The 22356-nt window shown below is 42.7% G+C and overlaps 1 protein-coding gene across 1 annotated transcript in view; it reads left to right on the top strand.

The window, feature by feature from the left end:
• Positions 1-692: 692 nt before the first annotated feature.
• CYFIP1 (cytoplasmic FMR1 interacting protein 1) overlaps positions 693-22356 on the top strand; it is a 57206-nt gene continuing 35542 nt past the window's right edge. Inside the window, exons 1-14 of the mRNA XM_056862070.1 lie at positions 693-814; positions 945-1034; positions 1972-2049; positions 4010-4111; positions 5748-5929; positions 8365-8461; positions 9654-9782; positions 12534-12638; positions 14215-14306; positions 15595-15712; positions 16615-16737; positions 18174-18299; positions 18410-18576; positions 20277-20424. Coding sequence (XP_056718048.1) covers positions 698-814; positions 945-1034; positions 1972-2049; positions 4010-4111; positions 5748-5929; positions 8365-8461; positions 9654-9782; positions 12534-12638; positions 14215-14306; positions 15595-15712; positions 16615-16737; positions 18174-18299; positions 18410-18576; positions 20277-20424 — 1674 coding nt within the window. The 5' untranslated portion in view covers positions 693-697. The remainder of the gene's footprint in view (positions 815-944; positions 1035-1971; positions 2050-4009; positions 4112-5747; positions 5930-8364; positions 8462-9653; positions 9783-12533; positions 12639-14214; positions 14307-15594; positions 15713-16614; positions 16738-18173; positions 18300-18409; positions 18577-20276; positions 20425-22356) is intronic.

Genomic DNA, 22356 nt, shown 5'->3' with positions numbered 1-22356 from the left:
CTATAGAATGCAGTCTTGGGGAGATGAACCGCTGTGCAAAGAGATGTTGGAATTGTGCAGTATTTTAAGTTTAGTAAGTGTTCATCAGTATTTAGTCTGAATCTCTCTGCAGTTCCAAGTCTCATTGATGAGACACGAGAGAGGAAGAGTGTTGTTACCTTACTGCAGAGAATTGCAACAGTATCACATCTAATATTTATGCTCTTGCAGACAGGGTTTTCAACCCAAAGAAATTAGATGCTGGGACTATGGTAATATTTTTCCCTGGACGATGTGGGTTGTGCGAGATGAGGTTACTTTTGATGTACAGGCACTAATAGTCTGTTTTGTACGCTGCATGTTTCTTCTGTTTCTGAGTGGTAATATGAGCTTCTCCAGGATGTGGTAAATCACACATCTTAACACTTCTTTAATCTATCATGCTGAGACTGGCAAAGGTATATCATTTGGTATGAACCTTTGGTTCATGTTGTATCACATATGACACTTTTTTCACCTTCATGTCACAGCTGACTTACAGCAACCCCTTACGGGGTTTTCAAGGCAAGAAATGTTCAGAGCTAGTTTGCCATTGCTTGCCTCCCATCCAAATACTAACCAGGGCCAACCCCTGCTTGGCTTCTGAGATATAAATGTATATATAAATGTATATGTATATATATACACATACACACATGTTACTTTTTACAGAATCAGAATGACTGCTCAAGTTACCCTGGAAGATGCTTTGTCCAATGTCGATCTCTTGGAAGAATTACCACTGCCAGACCAACAGCCATGTATTGAACCCCCTCCATCATCCTTGCTTTATCAGGTATGGAATGCATAAAAGGATGTATCCATTGCCATGCTGATTACTTTAAAATGTGCTCAATTATTACCACTTGAATGATTTTCTTCAACACTGTTCATCATTTTGGTGCATTTTCTTGTCTTTCATACAGCCCAATTTCAACACCAATTTTGAAGACAGGAATGCATTTGTCACAGGCATTGCGAGATACATCGAACAAGCAACTGTTCATTCTAACATGGTAAATATTGAACGATACACCTCTGACAATACTTACTGTAGTAAAAGGGCATAAGAAAACCCAGCTTGTATTTTTATTTCAAGCATATAACATTCGTTAAGGATAAATCAATTTGCTGTACATATTTATGGGATGCACTGGATGTACCCTGGGACCCCTTTTTGCTTATGACTTTACATGTTTCATAGCTAGAGCACTGAAATTCTCATTCCTGTTTTATAAGATGAAAACTATGTTATGGCTGTCTCCTGTTGTGGCACTGTATTCCTTTAAACTGAAGACTTAAAAATTGATCTGTAGGAGTTGATAATAAACTAAAAATCTTGGTTTCTGGATTCAAAATGTAGAATAGTGCGTGCGTGCGTGGTAGGTAAATTCAGTGTTTGAGAAATGGTGTTCCAAAGTGATGCAACCACCCTTATTGAATCACTGTATTTTGTGGGAATATCTGTCCATAACTGATTCCGTTGTGCATACACTAGACTAAAAAATTCCACTGCTTATCCTTTGTTTCCTCTCAAAGAGGGATATGAAGGGCCATTTTTTGCTACTTGGAAAAATTCTTAAGCCTGGGGCTATGATGGTTCTGTGATTCTGCTCATTCTTTTAGTCCTAATACGAAATTGGCATCCCAACAATATCTGCCCCCCCCTTCTTCAGTAGCTGAGGTAATTGGTTCAGTAGTTCTTGAAGCAGTCACAATTATCCTTAAAAACAAAGATGTGTGCTTGCATGGAAAAATTAGGCTAGCTTCCTAGTAAACATGTTTAGGTTTGGAGATATTATTAAAAATAATTTCAGTCGCTGTTCTGACAAAGCTTTTAGTTGCAATCTTCTCGGAAATACGGAGTATTACATAACTAGTATCTTGGTTTTGATCAATTACTGTACCCTTTTTGTGTAAATGCCAGCTTTCCTCTTTTTTTTTAAATTACAGAATGAAATGTTGGAAGAAGGCCAAGAGTATGCCATTATGCTCTACACGTGGAGGAGCTGCTCAAGAGCCATCCCTCAGGTACAACAGGAAAATCAACTTTTAGAATGACTGTTTCAATTTCTTACTGTTCCGTAGGCGACTTCTTAACACTTTGCTGGTTCCACAGCTGTTAGAGTCAATGGACCACTTCCAGAAGGAACTCTAAACCCCTCCCCCACCCAGGTCACTATGTCTTCTTTCATTAACAAGCCTAATTCAGTGGGCTACAAAGATGCCATCAGTGACCTAAGGTATAATTGCAAATAGCCACTATATTTAAATTGCTGGAACTGGAATGTAATCTATGAACCATGCATTGAATGCAGTGGAAAATATTATTAAAAGAGCATGTGTGGATTGTCAGCTGTAAGTGGCGGGCAGATGTGAGGACCCCTTCATATAGTGAAGCAGCGCCAAATTGAAACTGCGTCCCTCCTTTCTCAGTGGGGGAGCTTCTTCCACCCACCCATCCCAAATCTGCCTTCTGAGCTGTTGGAGAGGGCTGCTCCAGGGTTCCCTGACTGAGTCTGGGCCTGATACTTTATTTGATGGTTGCAGCAGCCTCTTAGAATCTTTCACTTTTTACCCATGTCCTGTTGCCTGTCTTCTCACTTCTGCTTCCTGTCAGCCACAAAAAGGTGAAGACAGGAAGTGTGTAACCTCTGAGGCAGACTTTGCTGCCAGGCAGTGGCAAACACCAGATTACTCTGCCTGCCCGTCCCAGGGAAAGCTTAGCAAAGCAAAAGATTTTAAAAGGCCTGTTTGCAGACTTCCAATACTTTGCACTCAGTAACATGTAAAATGTTGCAGTAGATGAGATCTGTAATCCTTGGCTAGTTGCTCTGAAATAGCCTAAAAGTGCAATCCTAAAGTGTAATCCTTAGCATTTAAAGAAAGATGGGGGGTAAGGGGGCTTTCCTCAGATATGGTGATAGGTCAGACAGCAAGTACGTGCATAAACTATGAGCTGAGTTATATCCAGCGAATTTTATTGGGCTCAATCTTGTTGTTCCTGCAATGTATTGATTTAGATAATTCAGAAGCATTAGGACCACCATTCAGGTAAAATATTTAATATAGTCAGATGATCCTGAAAGCAATTTCTGAAAAACAAAAACTATGTTTTTATGGCACAGGTGAACGTCGAACATGTTTTGAAATTGGTAACGTTTTTGTGTGAGTCTTAAGAGCTTAATCCTGAAGGGGGGGGGAAATCGGTTTAGGAGCTAGTGTGATCCCGTGCCAGCATAAGTGCCCATGTATCCCGGGATAAGGGGCACTTATGCTGGCCCGGAGGGCATTCAAGTCGGCCCCAGGACACCACGTCACTGTGTGGGGCTCCTCCTCTGGCACTGGCTCCTAGCTAGCGTGGTGTAGTGGTTAAGAGCAGTGGTTTGGAGCGGTGGAGTCTGATCTGGAGAGCCGGGTTTAATTCCCCACTCCTCCACATGAGCGGCAGAGGCTAATCTGGTGAACTGGGTTTGTTTCCCCACTTCTACACACGAAGTCAGCTGGTGACCTTGGGCAAGTCACATTCTCTCAGTTTCACCTACCTCACAGGGTGTCTGTTGTGGGGAGGGGAAGGGGAGGTGATTGTAAGTCGGTTTGAGTCTCCCTTAAATGGTAGAGAAAGTTGGCATATAAAAACCAACTCTTCTTCTAGTAGCGTTTCAGCGGTGCAAGTCCCCATGCCCCAGTGTCCTGGGAGGCATTCCCGGGGTGTTCCTGGGGGGCGGAGCTGCCTTTAGACAGAATCCTAACCCCTTTCACCTCAACTTGCAGCGTTGCTATGCCACCTTTTTTGGTGGCGTAGCCTCACTGTTTTCTATGGGGGCATTCCCCCCATTTTTCAATTTAAATTGTTTTTCTTTTCACTGCGCCGCTCCCGGCCGCTGCACATCCACCACCCCCTTCAGGAATGGTTTCCCCCACTTGGTGAAGAAAGGCGTGTGTGATATTCCTGAATAGTTTCTCGAGTCTTTCCCCTTTTCCTTTTTAGGTGAAATGTAATGAGCAGCCAAACAGAGTGGAAATTTATGAAAAAACTGTTGAAGTTCTGGAACCAGAGGTCACCAAACTGATGAATTTTATGTATTTTCAGGTAAATGGATGTTAGATGCTCTTTGGTTGTTCTTTCTCCACATTGCCTCCCATGATTACCCCCTGCTTTAGCATTCCTTATGCCTGACCCGTGGGATGTATGTGTGTGTTTAATAGGTGGTTTTGCTCTCAGTCTGGTATGAAAAAGTATGAGATTTATACAAAGAGTGGGTTCAGCACGGATCCATTCAAAATCAGTAGTCGTTCTTGCTATGAAGTTAAAGGGCATTTCTCCCCTTGCTGCAGCTCTGCTTCCCCACTTGCTTCCCCAGGAGTCCTTTGTCTACTCTTTCTTCCTGTTTGCTCTGTCTCTCACCTGGTTTTTCCATCCGTTTGCTCCCTTCCTTTGCTGAGTCTGGTTTTCCCAGGGGAGGGGCTGTGGCTCAGTTTGTAGAGCATCTGCTTGGCATGCAGCTAGTCCCAGGTTCAATCCCCGGCATCTCCAGTTAAAGGGACTAGGCAAGTAGGTGATGTGAAAGACCCCTGACTGAAACCCTGGAGAGCCGCTGCCGGTCTGAGTAGACAATACTGACTTTGATGGACCAAGGGTCTGATTCAGTATAAGGCAGCTTCATGTGTTCATGTGTTCCCCATCTCTGCTCTTCTCCCTCTCTTTTTCTTTCTCCCACCCTGCTTTCTTTTTTCTCTTCTCACATTGGCTGTGTTTACTTTTTTCTTTCCTTCGCTCCTGCTAGCTGTCTTCCCTCCTGTTTCTTGCAGTACTACTCCTTGCCCTGCCACCCCTTCCCTCCTGCATCAGATGTCCCCTGCAATGTGCAAGAGAGGTGGTTGCCCCTACAGAGTTGTTCTAGAATGCTTAGGCATCCCACAGTGGTGACCAAAATCTCAGTGCTTCTATACTATTTTATGTGTCTCCCCCTTTAAAAAATACTTTTATTGAAATCTGAGGGTTCCTCCAAGTTTTCAAAATAATTTATCCTAGCCAGCGTGGTGTAGTGGTTAAGAGCGGTGGCCTGGAGCAGTGGACTCTAATCTCGAGAACCGGGTTTAATTCCCCACTCCTCCACGTCAGCGGCAGAGGCTAATCTGGTGAACCGGGTTGGTTTCCCCACTTCTTTCACATAAAGCCAGCTGGGTGACCTTGGGCTAGTCACACTCTCTCAGCCTCACCTACCTCACAGGGTGTCTGTTGTGGCGAGGGGAAGGGAAAGTGATTGTAAGCCAGTTTTATTCTTCCTTAAGTGATAGAGAAAGTTGGCATATAAAAACTAACTCTTCTAGCGTTGGGGAAACCTACTTTTGCAGATATTTTGATGGCGGGGACATGGCTAGTAAATATGCAATTTGGATTACACTGGTTCTTGTAGGTTATCCGGGCTGTGTAACCGTGGTCTTGGTATTTTCTGTCCTGACGTTTCGCCAGCAGCTGTGGCAGGCATCTTCAGAGGAGTAACACTGAAGGACAGGAGACACTGTCCTTCAGTGTTACTCCTCTGAAGATGCCTGCCACAACTGCTGGCGAAATGTCAGGACAGAAAATACCAAGACCACGGTTACATAGCCCGGATAACCTACAAGAACCAATGAACTCTGACCGTGAAAGCCTTCGACAATATTTTGGATTACACTCTTCACATTTTTTTCTGAAGCATTAATTTCTTTTTTTTTTTCAACAGAGAAATGCAATTGAAAGATTCTGTGGTGAAGTGAAGCGCTTGTGCCATGCAGAGAGGAGAAAGGATTTTGTATCTGAAGCCTATCTGATCACTCTTGGAAAATTTATCAACATGTTTGCTGTTTTAGATGAGCTGAAAAACATGAAGTGCAGTGTGAAGAATGACCATTCAGCCTATAAACGGTGAGTTGTAGGGGGAAAGTGTTGCCTATTGAGAGATCATGGGGTGTCACAGGTGGTTTCATTGTGGTGTGGTGCTAAAAAGGAAGGTGGGAGGAGGTACCAAAATAAAAGGATACGAAATAGTGCAGCGTTTTTTGTGTCATAGCCATGTTTACAATAATGATACTTTTTTGCATCAGTCCTATTAATTCCCTTGTTCAGGTAACACATTGGGATCAACAAATTTGTACAATCACCTGTGGCTTGTTGAGTGTCATATGTACTGAATTAGGATATTTCACACTTCATGTGAAGGCAAATACCTGTTAGCCTTGTGGTAGGTAAATGCCATTCGTTCCAGCTCCCTGGCGCACATACCTCTATGATATATGTATTGAAACATGCAGTTGCTGTTTGAACACATTAACACTTACATGTATCCATAAAACTGTTTTTCACATAGTCTTAAATGTTGGAATGGGTAAAGTGAATAAATGCAGCTGCCTTATATTGAGTCAGATCATTGGTTTGTCAAGATCAGAATTGTCTGCTCTGACCGGTAACAGCTCTCCAGGGTTTTGGTCTTTCACATTACCTACTGCCTAATTTTTTTTTACTGGACGTGCCAAGGATTGAACTTGGGACCTTGTACATTCTACTACTGAGACATGGTCCTCCCCCATGCTTTTTAAAAGTGTATTCATACCTTTAAAATCATTTAAAAATCTTTGGTTTTTAACACCCATATTTTATATAAGCGCCCGCTGCAGAGAGTTCCACATTAACAGTGCAATACTAAAAACCCTTTTCTGGGAGTAAGCCTCCTTGAGTGGACATGGGCAGGATTCGGAGTAGCCCTGCTTAGGATTGCACTGTAAGTCTTCCTGTGTAACCCACATGAAACAATGCATGCTTTCTTAATGTGTGAAACAGCTGCATTATAGGACATTGTGGCCACAAGGTGGTGTCAGTTGTTCCCACATTTGCACACGGTCTTTGTTAAGAATCACTGATCTAGCTGAACTAGTGCTATATTGAGAATAACAGCTTTTGCAAAGATGCTTTGAGAGGCAGAGAGGCTTTGAAGAAAGTGCTGTATCAGAACTTGTCAGCGGTACGGGTTTTTGGATCTCTGCCCGTTGTGGGGGTTTGCCTTAAGGTCTGTGAGGTTTCTCTGCGGTCTTGTTTGCAAGGGTTTGGCTTAAGTCCATGAGAACTTTTAAGATCTAAGTCTTATTCACCTTCCCATAACTCACTGAGTCTGTATTGTTTACAACACTTTTTCCTATGTGGCTTCACCCTAATAACAACAGAACACAAGAGAAAGAGATCAGGGCTCCTCAATCTTTTTGAGGCTGTGGGCACCCTCTGATATAGGATGGTGGGCACAACTACAAAATGGATGCTGCTGGAGCCGGAGCCAATTGCAAAATGCCAGGGAGTGAGGTTATGCATTGCTCTAATAGTAACTCTTCAACATTTCAGGCAGAAGCTCTGCTTAACAAGATACCTTTTTAAACGAACATACTGTATGAAAGGATTTTCTTGCTTACACACAGCTAACCTACAGTCACACATTAAAGATTATTATGCTGTTGTGGCATTTGCTGCCAAAGCAATTTTTTTTTGTCTTCACCGCCAATCAGATGTCCAGCGGCCAGTCAGAAACCCTGCTGGGCAATAGTCCCACCTGGCCCTGCCTGCTTTCTAAAAACACTTGGTGGGTGCCAGGAAAAGTGTCATTGGGCATCAGAACCCTGAGGTAGAACTTTGTCTACAATACAGTGGAGACTTTTGTGACATGTTTTAGAAATTTCAGGGTGAATATATAAAATAAACAGTCTAGGATGGTAATTGCCCCACAAATGATAAAGAGGAAGAAGCAACAAAGGTGGGCGCAGAGGAGAGAATGTTTACTGCTCACCAAGATTGAGACTGGTGGGGCTGCATGCATAATTTGTTCTGTGCCATGTACAGATGGGCAGAAGCTAAAGTAAGGAACTGAACAATTAGTATGTTTCGAGGAGGAGAGGATGTAGTGCTGAGAAAAAGAAACAGTAAAGGAATTATATTTATCTTGGGTGCAGGAAAAGTAGTTTATTGATGCCTACTAGCCCAGCCCCACGTTGCATTCTGTGTGATCTCTAAACATATGCTTCATATGGTAGGCATTTGATGCTGAAAACTGCTTCCTGGAAATTATGGTTCCACCTCGTTGCCATAAAATTTGTTAGAGCCAGTCTTGGAGGTGAGGCTTATGGTGCTGAATGGGCGTTTCCCATAGCAGGGATGATGATTCATAGACTACATCAATTATCCTTAATTTATAGTTCTGACTTAGAAGTAATATCATTGTGTGTAGACTGTCTTGAGACTCGTTGCAAAGTAGCTTTTCTATAGGGAAACACTGATTATTGTTCTCATAGAACTTAATTTCACCCCTATTTTCTTTAAAGAGCTGCCCAGTTTCTGCGTAAAATGGCCGATCCTCAGTCTATCCAAGAATCCCAGAACCTCTCCATGTTCCTCGCTAATCACAACAAGATCACACAAGTATGTTCTTATGTATCAAATGACTATTTATATCTTGTACTGTTTATGAATTGTTGGGACTTGATCTGTTTTGTTCAGTGCCTAGTATTCTATGTACAATAGAGTAATAAAGACACAGACAGTGCATTCCTAAAGGGGGGGGACAAATGCTCTTAGGAGCCGGTGGGACCACTACACTGGCGTCCTGTGCCACTTGCACTGTGCAAACTGGCACGGATGTTGGCTTAGTGCCACTCAGGCTGGCTGCCCCTAGACCGCGGTGGCAGCAAGGGCTTGGGCGCCGGTGGGGCTTGGGTACCAGCATTCTCCCAATGCAAGTCCCTGCACTGGTGTCCCGGGAGACGTTCCTGGGGCTTTCTGGGGGGTGGAGCTGCCATTAGGCAGCCTCCAAACCCCTTTCGCCCCAGGAACATCTCCCAGGATGGCGGAGGTCCTGGGCCACCTATTTAGGTGTCACAGGCCCGCTTTCCCCTGTTGGGGGAAAAAAGCCTTTTTCCCTGGTTTTATTTTGGAAAAAAGGTTTTTTTACCCTCCACGGTGGCTAGGAAGCCTCTAAGGAGGCGTCTCAGCTGCGCTGTCCTGGCCACCGTGGTTCGCTCCCCCCTTTGAGAGTGCACTGTTAGATTTCTTTATGTATGCTAAGCATAATCTCATTACTATATATACAAAGCAGGGACCTGTGAGACCTTGTGGGAAGGAGTACTATCCTCTCCCTTTTCTTTCACTTGGCCATCTGCCAGCCTGCAGTACTACCACCCATGGGAGAGGGAGAATCTCATTGCCCACCCTTTTCTGCACTCTGTCTGCATCCCTATCCACCCACTCTGCCTCTCTGCCTCACCACAGGGAGTGGTGAGAGTGTGGTTCTCCCCTCCTGTTTTGACCTGCAGTGTCACCTGTCACCGCTGCCCCTGACTATCTGGCTCAGGTAGTGATAACTCTCCCTCTGTCTCCCACATGCACTATCTTCTGTTGAGGGGGTTAAACCCTTTCTCCATTTAAAAAAAAACTATTCATATTCCTGTGCAACCCTGGGTGTCCCCTGAGTTTGTAGGGAAATGTCCCTTCCCTCTGCCTGGCCCTAATCCACAGATTTAAGTATCCGCAGATGGGGCCATGTTGATAATTTAATATATAGATATTTCTTGAAACTTTATTGCCATGTATAATTTTTAACTGGTTTTTGTTTCAGTCTTTACAGCAACAACTTGAGGTTATTCCTGGATATGAAGAACTGCTTGCAGATATTGTGAATTTATGTGTAGATTATTATGAAAACAAAATGTATCTAACACCTAGTGAGAAGCACATGCTCTTAAAGGTAAGATTTGTTCCTTGCAAACACTCCCACATTATGAAGGGGGGAAAAAACTGCTGGCAAACGGTGCATATGCTCCTGAAATGCTAAAGTTTGCCAAACAACTCAGAATGCTTCTAGACGGTTTTAAAAAGGTAAAGGTAAGGTCTCCTGTGCAAGCACCGGGTCATTCCTGACCCATGGGGGGACGTCACATCCCAACGTTTCCTAGGCAGACTTTGTTTACGGGGTGGTTTGCCAGTGCCTTCCCCAGTCATCTTCCCTTTACCCCCAGCAAGCTGGGTACTCATTTTACTGACCTCGGAATGATGGAAGGCTGAGTCAACCTTGAGCCAGCTACCTGAAACTGACTTCTGTTGGGATCGAACTCAGGTCGTGAGCAGAGCTTGGACTGCAGTACTGCAGCTTACCACTCTGCACCACGGGGCTCTTCTAGAAGGTTTTACAGCCTCCCTTTTATTGTTCAGTGGGGTTCGCTTCTCATTTGTGCAAGTCATTTTTATCAAGGGGAACTGGAAGAAAAGCAGCAATGTAATTTGTACAATTTTGTGTCACTTTGTCATAGTCGGTAAAAGGTATGCAGAAGCAAATCTACCAGGTACAATGCTTTGTGGCACCAAATTGCTCAGAACCCATTCATTACTTTGACTGTTAGCTAAATGAATATAGTAATTAAAAAACTGCTTTATTTTTAAAAATGTGCTGAAAGGAGTAATGTATTTGTGCAAAGACAATTTGTACTTTTAAATCTACCCCAAAATGAAAATTATAGACTGTACAAGGAAGCTAATTTAACAGCTATCAAATCAGAGCTCATGCTTTAAGAATGTTGGGCATTTATCTCTTAAATACGTGCATCTCTGCATTTTAGGAGGTAAAAGTATCTGTTGTTCTAGATCTTAGGTACAAGTGCAGTGTTTTTGTGGAGATGCACCTTTACTTCCTCCACCTTTTCCCAACACCTTCCCACAAGCTCCCCAAAGCTGGTGCTAGAGGCTGTAGGGCTTCCAGGGACAAAAACAACAACCACCCAAACCTGTGTGGATTAGGGGGCTGCAATGAGGAGGGGGACCCAAATGAAATAGCCCCAACCTTGCTCTTGGGGCAACAGAATCTCTTTTGTCAGCAGAAAAGGATAATTTCACCAATTCATCTTTTTCGCTAAAGTGACCCACACCCCAAACAGTGTTTCTTTTTGTCCATATGGATCCCAGAACCTCCTGCATCAGGCTTTTCATGGTCTCATTGTTGCGGGGGAAAGAGAGTGGGTGGGAAAGCAATGTCACTCTCTGTGATTTGTGAGCATATTTGAGTACCTTTTAGCATTCCATTTAATATTTACATATGAAGCTGTCTTGTACTGAATCATACCATTGGTCCATCAAGGTCAGAATTTCCTACTCAGACTGGCTGAGGCCCTCCAGGGTCTCAGGTGGAGGTCTTTCACATTACCTACAATCTTATCCTTTTAACTGGAGATGCTGGGGATTGATCCTGGGGCCTTCTGCATGCTCTACCATAAAGCCATGGTCCTTCCCTACAATTTAGAAAATCCAGATAGTCACTTTTGTAATCCTAGGCATGATATCAGGTGTTGGGAATATAAATGATCGATTGATATTTTAAGGGTAATTTGTAATTCACCTGTTTCTGAACTTCCACATATGATACAATAACTAGGTGAAAATTGGATTGTTAAAGACCTTTCCTCCCTATTGATTGTGTGTGTTTAAAACGTACCTATATCAGGGATGATATGGTTATTTGCTGTTCTGGTTTTTCAATTTTGCTTATTGGAGACAGGAAGTTCATCCTTTTTTAGCAGTGGAAGGCTAAAGTGTAGGCATTTGTATCTACAGACCATTAAGAAGTATGTCTGAAATTTTCTCTTGGAAAGAATTGGCCATCTCTGGGATTTTGCTTAGGGTCTGAACTGTTGCTAAATAATGGATCAGTAAGAAACCTTCCCCTGTTCTGGTTGGAATCTTTAATATATTTTTGAACCATTGTGCATTGTGTGGGCTAGGCTCCCTTAACTATTTGCTCTTCAAGCACCTTTCTGTGGTGGCCCATAGTAGTATGATTTTATGCAGATTAATTTGAAACGGGGGGGAAGTGGTGGGGTGTTGGATGGGCCTACTTGGAAGCTTTGGGATGGGGCGAGTGTCCTCTTAGTTTAAGGTTTGTTTTAAAAAACAAAATTTTAGACTTTCTTGGGACTTATGAGTGTATTTATGAGCATCAGTTACTGCCAACTCAAACTTAATACAGTTAAGGTAGATTGTATATAGTCAGATAGATTGTGATCAAATGAAGCAATCATGAGTAAAATATAAATCCTGCTTATGAAGCCTTTATGACTAAACTGAGGCTGTCATACTTTGGACATATTATGAGAAGACAAGAGTCACTGGAAAAGACAATCATGCTAGGAAAAGTTGAAGGCAGCAGGAAAAGAGGAAGACCCAACAAGAGATGGATTGACTCTATAAAGGAAGCCATGACCCTCAATTTGCAAGATCTGAGCAAGGCTGTTAAGGATAGGACACTTTTGAGGACATTGATTCATAGGGTCACCATGAGTCGGAAACAACTTGACGGCACTTAACACACATACACACACATGAAGCCTTTGCCATTATTATCTAACATGGATTTGGGCAGTTTGCAGGTGTTTGTATTGTCTTCAAATGAAACACTTTTTATGCTTATCACTTAACCCTGACTAGCAATGTGTGATTTTTTCCTTTCCAGGTAATGGGCTTCGGCTTATACCTGATGGATGGCAGTGTCAGTAACATCTATAAGCTGGATGCCAAGAAAAGGATAAATCTGACCAAGATTGACAAATTTTTTAAGGTTGGTTTAGAATGAGAAGTTATGTGTATTTATATGTGTGTCACATTCCTGAGAGAGCAGCTAAATTTGAGTCTCGTAGCACCTTAGAGAACAACAAGATTTTTTTGGGATAAGCTTTCAAAAGTCAAAACTCCTTCTTTGACAAAGGGAACTTTGACTCTTGAAAGCTTATGCACAGAGAATTTTTTTTTTTTAAGTATTTTATTATTTTTACAAGGGGATACAGAAAATAAGAAGGGAAATAGGGAAAGGGAAGGAAAAAAGAAATCAAATCTATTTCAGCCTTCGAGCATTATACATTCCAAACTATCATCAAATCAAAATAGCATCAGTCGTCTTAAACAAATAGTCATTGTTATAAACATATGCTGAATAGTTCATAAAGTAATTCTCTATACTATTTATTTTTAGTAAATATTCACCTCATGGCTTCAGTAGCTTCCTTTCTAGGTTCAGCCCTTACCGAGAGAAGCATCAAGCTCACCCGGTTTAAGATAACTTAAATAAAATTTTAATCGATAAATATTATTTTTAACGAACAGCGGAAGATTTTAACTTATTTTTGCTGACGTTTTGGCGTGTTATATCATGTTATGATGCCAATAAAGGTATTGTATTGTATTATTGTAGTAAATATTCATGGCGAGTAATAGTCATATAAAGGTTGCCATTTTGTCATAAATTCATCAGTTGAGTTCATTTTTAGTGAGTTAGTCTAGCCATTAATGCAAAATCAAGAAGTTTGCTACTCCATTCTGTATGCAAAGACAATCTCATTGGTCCCCAAGGTGCTACTGTAGGTGATTGACTACAGACCAACATGGCTACCCTCTGAAATTAGATTCCTGAGAAACTGTACTTAACCTTGAAAGACAAAATGTCAGATTTTTAACTGTCATGTTTGTGCAGAGGTGGGGGGAAAGATCAAAATTTGTGGGTGCTAAGATACAGTATTTAGTGACACCTGGGCTAGGCGCCCCCAACTTTCCTAGCTCTGATTTCACACTGAAGATGTTGCCCGGCTGTTGAGCCAGAAACATAATATTTCTGCAGAGAAAAATCTCTTGTGATTTGCCATAGAGGAATTTGATTGTGAATGGCATAGCATCCATGACATAAACATTGGCAAGTGGCATAACTGCCCTTGCTTCCATTTTGCAACTCATAGGTTTAATTTTATTAATTTAATTGCATCATGGATTAACACTTTCCGCTTCAGAGTGGAAAGTGGCAAGCACTAGCCCAGCTACCCCACTGCCAAATGCTCTGCATCTATCACAACATCCCTCAGCCTTTAAATTCTGGTTTCTGTTTTATTCCTTGTGCACTCCTCATGTCCAGCATAAGTGCCCATTTACCTTGACCCTTTTTTAAGGAGTAAACAGCCAGTGTTCCCCCTTTCCATTACCTGCACAGTTGATTCCGTGCAGTTGGCCTTTGAATGAGTGCAAATATAGCACAAAGGCTAAAATGTGATCGGTGCTTTCATTCCTGGATTGCTGGGTAAGACCTTAACTAAGCTTTCTGGCAAATGGTAGAATACGTCTGCTTATTTTGTTTTCTGTCTTGAATATAGCAGCTACAAGTAGTTCCCCTGTTTGGTGACATGCAGATCGAACTGGCAAGATACATTAAGACTAGCGCCCACTATGAAGAAAACAAATCCCGGTAAGATTGACGAGTGAAAAGAAAGGCCAGTTTGCTTTGGCAAGGGCAGGAGAATAGTTCTTCATAATTGTGTAGATTGTTTTAAAAAAGAAAATCAATTTAAGGTAGGTGTGGTTGTGCGTATGCATGTGAATGCTTTCTAACCCTCTTACCACAGCACTTGGCAGCTGGTTGTATGTCGCACTGACTGAACAAGATCTCAGAGTTGAAATAAGCAAGTGTTGGTGCCACTTAGAACTCCAACTAGAAATGTTGCCTTCTGGTCTGACTTTTTGAAGCCCCGTTCTATGCATGTTTACTTAGAGATAAGTACCACTGAGCTTCATGTCACTTGCTTTCTAAGAAGTGTGCTTAGGAGGATTGCAAGTCATAAAGCTGCTTTCCCCTTTTTTTAAACATAAAACAGGTTTCTGGAAGATTTAGGATTTAGTTAAAGATGGGAAGAACTGATGTCTGCAGAGATGGGTGTTCATGCACTGCATTTGGGGCAATAATAACTATCTTATTTCTTTTTGTTTTTATAAAGCTGTGACTTTACACATTGTGTGGGAAACTCAGCTTGTAGAACAGGCAGGAATAGAATTTCTCATTCCTGGCTTGGTGTTTTTCAAACCTTCATAAATGTATGCTTTTTTTTTTTTTGCAGTCTTTCCATTTCCTTACCTTCTAAAAGGCTACATGAATCACACCTAGCAATAAGTATTGAAAATTAAGGAACTTGGGCAGAAACTAGACATAATAAGGATCACGTGGCTGCTGCTGAAAGCGTCACCCTCATATCTCTTCCCCTATTTTGCCCTAGTGATGTTTAGTAAATTAAAACGTGGATATCACATAATTGTGTTGCAGGTTGCTCTCTTCATTGGCTGCTGCTTGTGGGGACAGGAAACCTTCAGTATGATGTCCTCTCATCCTTCACTACTTTGGTCTCTAAAATACTGCTTGTAGTTACATCCTGTTCTTACATGGGTTGTTTTGTTATCTCCTGTCCCAGTTTATGTTCAGTTCCACATCTCCTTAGTTTTCATACACTTTATACCTCCAAACTATCTGTTCGACCATCGCCATATAGTTTAAAAGACATTACAAGAGCAGCAGCTGTGCAATCTTGTTTGCAGCCTTATAAAAATATGGATGTCTTGGAGAAAGTAGTTTGCTGTGAGTGTTATACGCTTGCTGTCAGGTCAAGAGGTGTGGAGATTTGAGGGGTTGGGAAAGAGCTTGTTGCCATGAATGGTAGCTTTTGTATAAAGAAAGATTTCACACTTTTTTTCTCTTGCTGTTGTAGATGGACATGCACATCTTCCAGCAGTAGTCCCCAGTACAACATCTGTGAACAGATGATCCAGATCAGAGACGATCACATGCGCTTTATTTCAGAACTGGCTCGTTACAGCAATAGTGAGGTATGTGAGTTAAAGCAATGAGCTTCCTCTTTGGATGCTGGCAGGGTTTATGTGCAGACAATTTCTTACATTGGAAAGAGGAACTGGAAATGTTCCACCATGTCTTGTGCGGCCTGGTTGGAGCAATTGTTACACTGTCAGGAGAACGTTCACATCTTGAGTGGTTCATTGAAGTGCTTCTTGTTCTGAATTTGTTGTGAATTCTGTGAATGTGTTAAGAACATTTTTAATGTCAGGCTAATTATTTTTATCTAGGCAAAAAATTATTTGTCTGAATAACTGCACTAGAAAAACAGGAGGCAACATGATATGTGCTAATTCAAGTTTAATTTGATCACACACATCCAGGTCTCTAAATGTATTTTCCATGGTAAGGCTCAGCTCTGGAAAGTGTGAAGTGAGAAGCAGAGTACTTCGGTATATGCACTGAGTGTATTTCTCTTATCTGGTGTATTTCTCTTATCTCTAAATAAACATCAGCCCTTTAATTTTCTCTCTACCCCACCATTACATGGAAAGAGAGAAAAGACACCAACATGATTAGATGCTTATTCATCATAAATTAAAATTCAGTCAGTACATGACCATAGCAGCAGGCTTCCATGTAATGCACTTCTGAAGGAACCTGGTAGGCAGGGGAAATGATAAAGCGCCTTCCCATGCAAATATTGCCAAGGAGGTATGGGGCAAAATTATGTAATTTGTAGGTAGGTCTACATGTAGACATTGCTGTACCAGCCGGTGATTGCTTTATGGGAAACCAGCATCCACCTCCAATATGGTAGTGGGGAAATTTGGCTTCCTTTGAAGCTGAAAAAAGCTGGATGCTTACACTGTGGAACAAACATTTAGGGTTTTTTTAAAATATATCGTATGTTTTAACAGCCATGCTGTCTTTCCAGGTGGTGACTGGATCAGGCCGCCAGGAAGCTCAAAAAACGGATGCAGAATATCGAAAACTCTTTGATCTTTCTCTCCAAGGTTTACAACTTCTGTCTCAGTGGAGCGCTCATGTTATGGAAGTGGTATGTGTGAAGACAGACAATGTAGAAGTCCAGAGAGACTGAACAAAAGCATTTTGTTCTCTATTTATGTATTATTTATTACATTTTAAAATATATATCCTGCCTTTTCCCTGAGGGGGCCCCCAAAGCAGCTTACAAAAGATGTGCCAGCAGACATTAATAACAGTGGTTTAAATTGTCAACATTAGAAATTAACAGTCAACAATAAAAATTCTGGCTAACCAGGTCAAACACAAGTCCTCTCAACAGGTAACAGCCCCACATAATAGAAATTCCATCTGCAACAAAACTGCTGTTGTATCTCTTTTTAGAAATAATAAAAATGGCGCCTTTATGATCTCCTCAGGCAGGCCATTCTACAAATTGGGTGCACACAAAAAAAAGGCTCTTGTCCAGATTGAAGAGGACATGGAACAGCAAGCAGGAGATTATTACCATTAATTCTTAGATTTTCTATTCTTGTTTTGTATCTCATGCCTTATTTCCAGCCTCATTTGGATGAGTGAAAGATAAGGTCTGATGTAGTGAACAGGCTTGGTAGTACTTTCATGTGGCGCATCTGACATACGGTATATGGGGATGGTGAAGGAATTTTTTCCAGCATTCAAACTGGCAGTCAACCTTGACGATACTTCTTTGTTGCCTACCTTCCTGGAGCTGTTCTGCGACTGCTCTCTCAATTACCTTTCCCAGAAATGGTAAATTGAATACCTGGGGGTAATTGGTTTGTTCCTTTTTGTCTAAAGAAGGCTTTTTCAACAGAAGTCTAACTATAGCCTCCTTCAAGGAAGCCAGGAAACATCTCTGAGCAAGAGACAAATTAATAATCTCTCTCAGGGAGCTTCCTATCACATCCTGGCTGGCTTTCATGAGCCATAATGGGCAGGAATCCAAGGAGCGAGTTGTCACCTTCACAGCATCCAGGACCCTGTCAACATCTGATAGTGAGAGCGGGCAGAAGAGATCTAAAAGAGGACCAGTAATTGAACATACTTCTGTTTAAAATTTTAGCCTTGTAGCACTTTAAAGGCTATGTTGCTATACTCGGTTCTCGGTCTTGGTTCTGCTAAACTTTGTATTCTTAAACGGGTCCCTATTTAGCTATAGTCAGTCATGTGCAACAGCATTCAGTCATTTTCATGAGATCCTGATGCTCATTGTGATGTCGACTATCATCTGTATTGAATGCGCCAGCAGCAGTCTGCTTCTATGGGCAAAGAGATGCATTTCTGGATTGGAGATGACGGTTTGTTTTAGGGATTCTAGTAAATTATAGTTCGTGGGCTAAGATAAACACCCACATTTATTGGCCAAAAGCACAAGAGAGTAGAAACGTTCATTCAAACTTTATGGTGTGTGAGAAGTCTGGCTAATTTTCCCTCCAGTATGATTCAGTTAGTTCAGTGCTGCTGTTGTATTCCCTCTGTCCTTTACAGTATTCGTGGAAACTAGTACATCCAACTGACAAATACTCTAACAAAGATTGCCCAGATAATGCAGAAGAATATGAAAGAGCAACGAGATACAATTACACCTGTGAAGAAAAGTTTGCTCTTGTTGAGGTAAGAGAAAGCATATATCTTCTCCAGAAGTTCAGGTTCTCTCCTACTCCCTACCCAAATGATTAAAAAATATATATAATTATGCAAAATAATGCCATTTCCCCGTGCAGGTTATTGCAATGATCAAAGGTCTACAGGTGTTGATGGGCAGGATGGAAAGTGTCTTCAATCATGCTATTCGTCATACTATCTATGCTGCTCTCCAGGACTTCGCTCAGATTACGCTTAGAGAACCATTAAGACAAGCTATCAAAAAGAAGAAGAACGTTATCCAAAGGTGGTGGCTGACATTTTCTAACCCCATTTAATTTCCCCCCGCCTTTCAGACTTACAGTAAAATTGTCAGGGAGGCCACAAGGGCACTTTTATGATGCATTCTTGTTATAATCCAACATAACCATCATGGCTTCTCCCAATTGAACCGTGGAAATAATTTTTGCACGGAATTTAGAAATCCTGCTGCGCTGGTCTAGCTACATTCTCCACAGTCAGTGCAGGCAGTGGCGCCTAGGCAAATCTCAGATATGTATGGATTCACTATACAGTATGACCCAGCAGCAAGGCAAGGCTGTCAAAGGCAACTGTTTAAGCTGATGTTTCCACTTCCAGCTTCAAGATTATATACCTTACTCCTCATAAAGAACTATTGTAACTGTTTGGGCTGCAAACAGGTATTAGGTAGCTACTGGGCCATGCAGTATACTGTGATTGGGATTTTCTAGGACTCTGCTTACAATGGCAGTGAGAGAAAGAAAGGAGATAGTACTTTGCGTTAACTCACCAGAGCAGGGTTTTTTTTTTGTGATTGCATGCTTAGCAAAGATGATGGAAATTCACTTCACAGAACTGAAGTCTTCTGGATTTCTTAAGAGAAAACAGTGATGAGTTTATGTTGTAGATCAGGGGTGGGGAACCTTTTTTCTGCCAAGGGCCATTTGGATATTTATAACGTCATTCGCGGGGCATACAAAATTATCAACTTAAAAATTAGCCAACCAAGCCCGAAGCAGGTAGCTGCCCCGATGACACCCCCCCGGGCGCAGGCAAGCAGGCAGGCATCCAACCTGTGGCGCACTCACCCACCTGGTGGCACAGGATGGTCTGTTGCACCAGCTGGGTGTAGCCGTCCAGCCACGTGCCAGAGTTGCTCCTGCTCCGCATGGTCAGGGCCGGATTCTACAGCTAGCTCCTGCTACCTCCACCTGCAGGGGTGAAATGAGGACACGCTGGCTAAGAAACTCCCCCACACACGCATTCTGGCCCTGCTCCCTTTAACCCCCTCCATTGTCACCACTTCCACCCCTAGCCCTCTTGTAGTATAGAGGGAATATGTTTCTCCATGGCCCAGGTGGGAAAGGGTTAACACAGTTTCTTGGGCAGTCCTAGCAGCTCCATAGCTAACGACTCTTCTGCAAGGAAGAAATTTTTCACGGCAAAACAAACTCACATCCGCCTTGAATAGAGGCTATTCCTGTCCATGGGAGGGGGCGGATTGCCAGTCTTAGATCCTTCTGAGCTAGAGATCTGCCAGGACCTATGAAAGGCCAGACCAAATCATTTTGCGGGCCTTAAACGGCCCCCGGGCCTGATGTTCCCCATTCCTGTTGTAGATTGTCTTATCTGGTTGCATTGCAATATGTACGTAGACATGTTTGTATTCTCAAAGCTAGCATCAGTATTGGTCAGAGTTACTGTTAGCATAAAGTGCTATTTTCTAATTCATTCATTCATCAAGCTTTAATAGGCATAGTATTTTCTGATGAAATAAATACTAACTAGAAGCCTCCGGGCTTACATGTTTTGGATGTCTGAACTCTTGGATTAGTTAATAAATTGATTGAAAGTGCGTTCCCAGTGTGATTTATTTAAAGTTTAGTGGAATGCATAGTGCCTTTGGAAAGCATTTTTGTTCAGCATGGCTAGTGACTCTGAAGGAAGAGTTCGGGAACTAACGCATGTGTTTTGGATCATGGCTAGTGTTCTCCAGGCCATCAGAAAGACAGTTTGTGATTGGGACGGCGGACATGAACCATTTAATGATCCAGCATTGAGGGGAGAGAAAGATCCAAAAACCGGCTTTGATGTCAAAGTCCCAAGGCGAGCGGTGGGGCCCTCCAGTACCCAGGTAATTTTCTATATACTAATTCTGGTATGTGTGTCACTGACTGACACAGGAATTATTGCGGAATGAACCCATTTAAAAAGATTAGTGATACAAATCCTGTGTAAATCTGGATTAGTCAAAAATCTCATACAGGGTACTGTCACTTTAATTTTCTGCACTGATTATTTTTTTCATGTGCTGCTTTCATTGGAATGCCTCTGTTTCAGCAGTCTCTTAGAGCGTTCTGGTTATCTGTATTCATGTTCCTTGTTGTGAGAGGCTTTTCTGTTATGTCCTTCAATCGTGCTTGTTTTACTTGTGGAACTCTTTTACAAGAACTTCTATCCTGTGTACAGTACAACCTTTATTATCTGGCACTTGATTATCCAGAATGCTCAGTTAACTGGTTTGCTCCTGAGGGCAAACGTCTCCCCCAGCCCCCATACCCCTGTGTCTTCGGCCATCTGTGCCCCCTGCTCCTGTCTCACCAACCAGTTTGATGTCTCCAGCCAATGCTGAGCATCTGGCTCTTCCAGCTGAGAGCGTCCTCAGGAAGTCTCCTTCCCCTTCAGCCTGCCTTGAGGGGTCGACGGCCATTTCTGCTGAAGGGCTGCCATGCAGCTGGTCCTTTTGACTACCTGCTGTGTAAGATGGCCCCATGGTTTAGAGGGAGGGACCTGCCTGGCATGGCAGTTGTTGCCATGGCACTTCCAGTGGAGTGGGAGTTGGTCATTGTGGAGTCCACTAGGTAGGGGACAAGATGTCCATATGCAGGTATCTCAGCGATTTACTGCAATCAAAATTTACTGAAATCAGGCTATGTCACTAAATCCCGATTGAACCCCAATTTAGAATCTTGGCTTGAGTACGGTGAACAAAATTCAGTTCACTGAAATGCCTGCATTTGGATGCTATGGTGAATTGGAGCGTGATCAAATTGAGAAGCTTTGTATCAAGCTCCGTGCCTAAAGGGATGTGGTAGGAGCAAGTGGTGCGGACACAGCAACAAGCTGTGATCATGGGCAATCAGAGTTTAATTGCAGATTGTCGTGATGTCTGAATGCTTTCATTCTCTTACAGCAGAGTTGGCTATGAGAAATGCAGAAACATACAACATGAACAGTGTAGCTTTGCTGTCAACTGAATATTATTCAAAAATGCATTCAAATACAATCGTATAATACAAGGGTGGGGAACCTTTTTTCCACCAAGGGCCATTTGGATATTTATAACATCATTCACGGGCCATACAAAATCATCAACTTAAAAATTAGCCGACCAAGCCCCAAGCAGGCAGCTGCCCCAGATGACCCCCCCCCCGGCACGGGCAAGCAGGCAGGCATCCAGCCGGTGGTGCACTTGCTCACTTGGTGGCACAGGATAGTCTGTTGCACCAGCCAGGCGTAGCTGTCCAGCCACATGCCGGAGTTGCTCCTGCTCCGCATGGTCGGGGCCGGATTCTACAGCTGTCTCCTGCTACCTCCGCCTGCAGGGATGAAATGAGGACACACTGGCTAAGAACTCCCCCCCCCCCCCGACGCATTCTGGTCCTGCCCCCTTTAACCCATTGTCGCTACTTCTGTCCCCAGCCCTCTTGTAGTACAGAGGAAATACGTTTCTCCATGTCCTGGTGGGAAAGGGTCAATACAGTTTCTTGGGCGGTCCTAGCAGCTCCATAGCTAACGACTCTTCTGCAAGGGGGAAAAAAGGTCCCTTTTCTCGGCAAAACAAACTCACATCCGCCTTGAATTCCGGCTATTCCTGATTGGATCCAATCAACATGTGAACTTGCTACTGTGCAGTCTGTGTTGAACCCTGATGAAGAACTTACCGAAACAGGAAGAATACCGGATCCCTGTCCTGTGACTGTGATGGGTTCATTTGAACCAACTTATGTCCACTTTGAAGTCCTGCACCTCGCTACACAGCTCCAGGGAGATCGGGATTGACTGT

The sequence above is a fragment of the Euleptes europaea genome, chromosome 16 (genome assembly GCF_029931775.1).
Source record: "Euleptes europaea isolate rEulEur1 chromosome 16, rEulEur1.hap1, whole genome shotgun sequence".
In the NCBI taxonomy this organism is placed as follows: domain Eukaryota; kingdom Metazoa; phylum Chordata; class Lepidosauria; order Squamata; family Sphaerodactylidae; genus Euleptes; species Euleptes europaea.
This window is presented reverse-complemented; position numbering and strand designations above follow the sequence as displayed.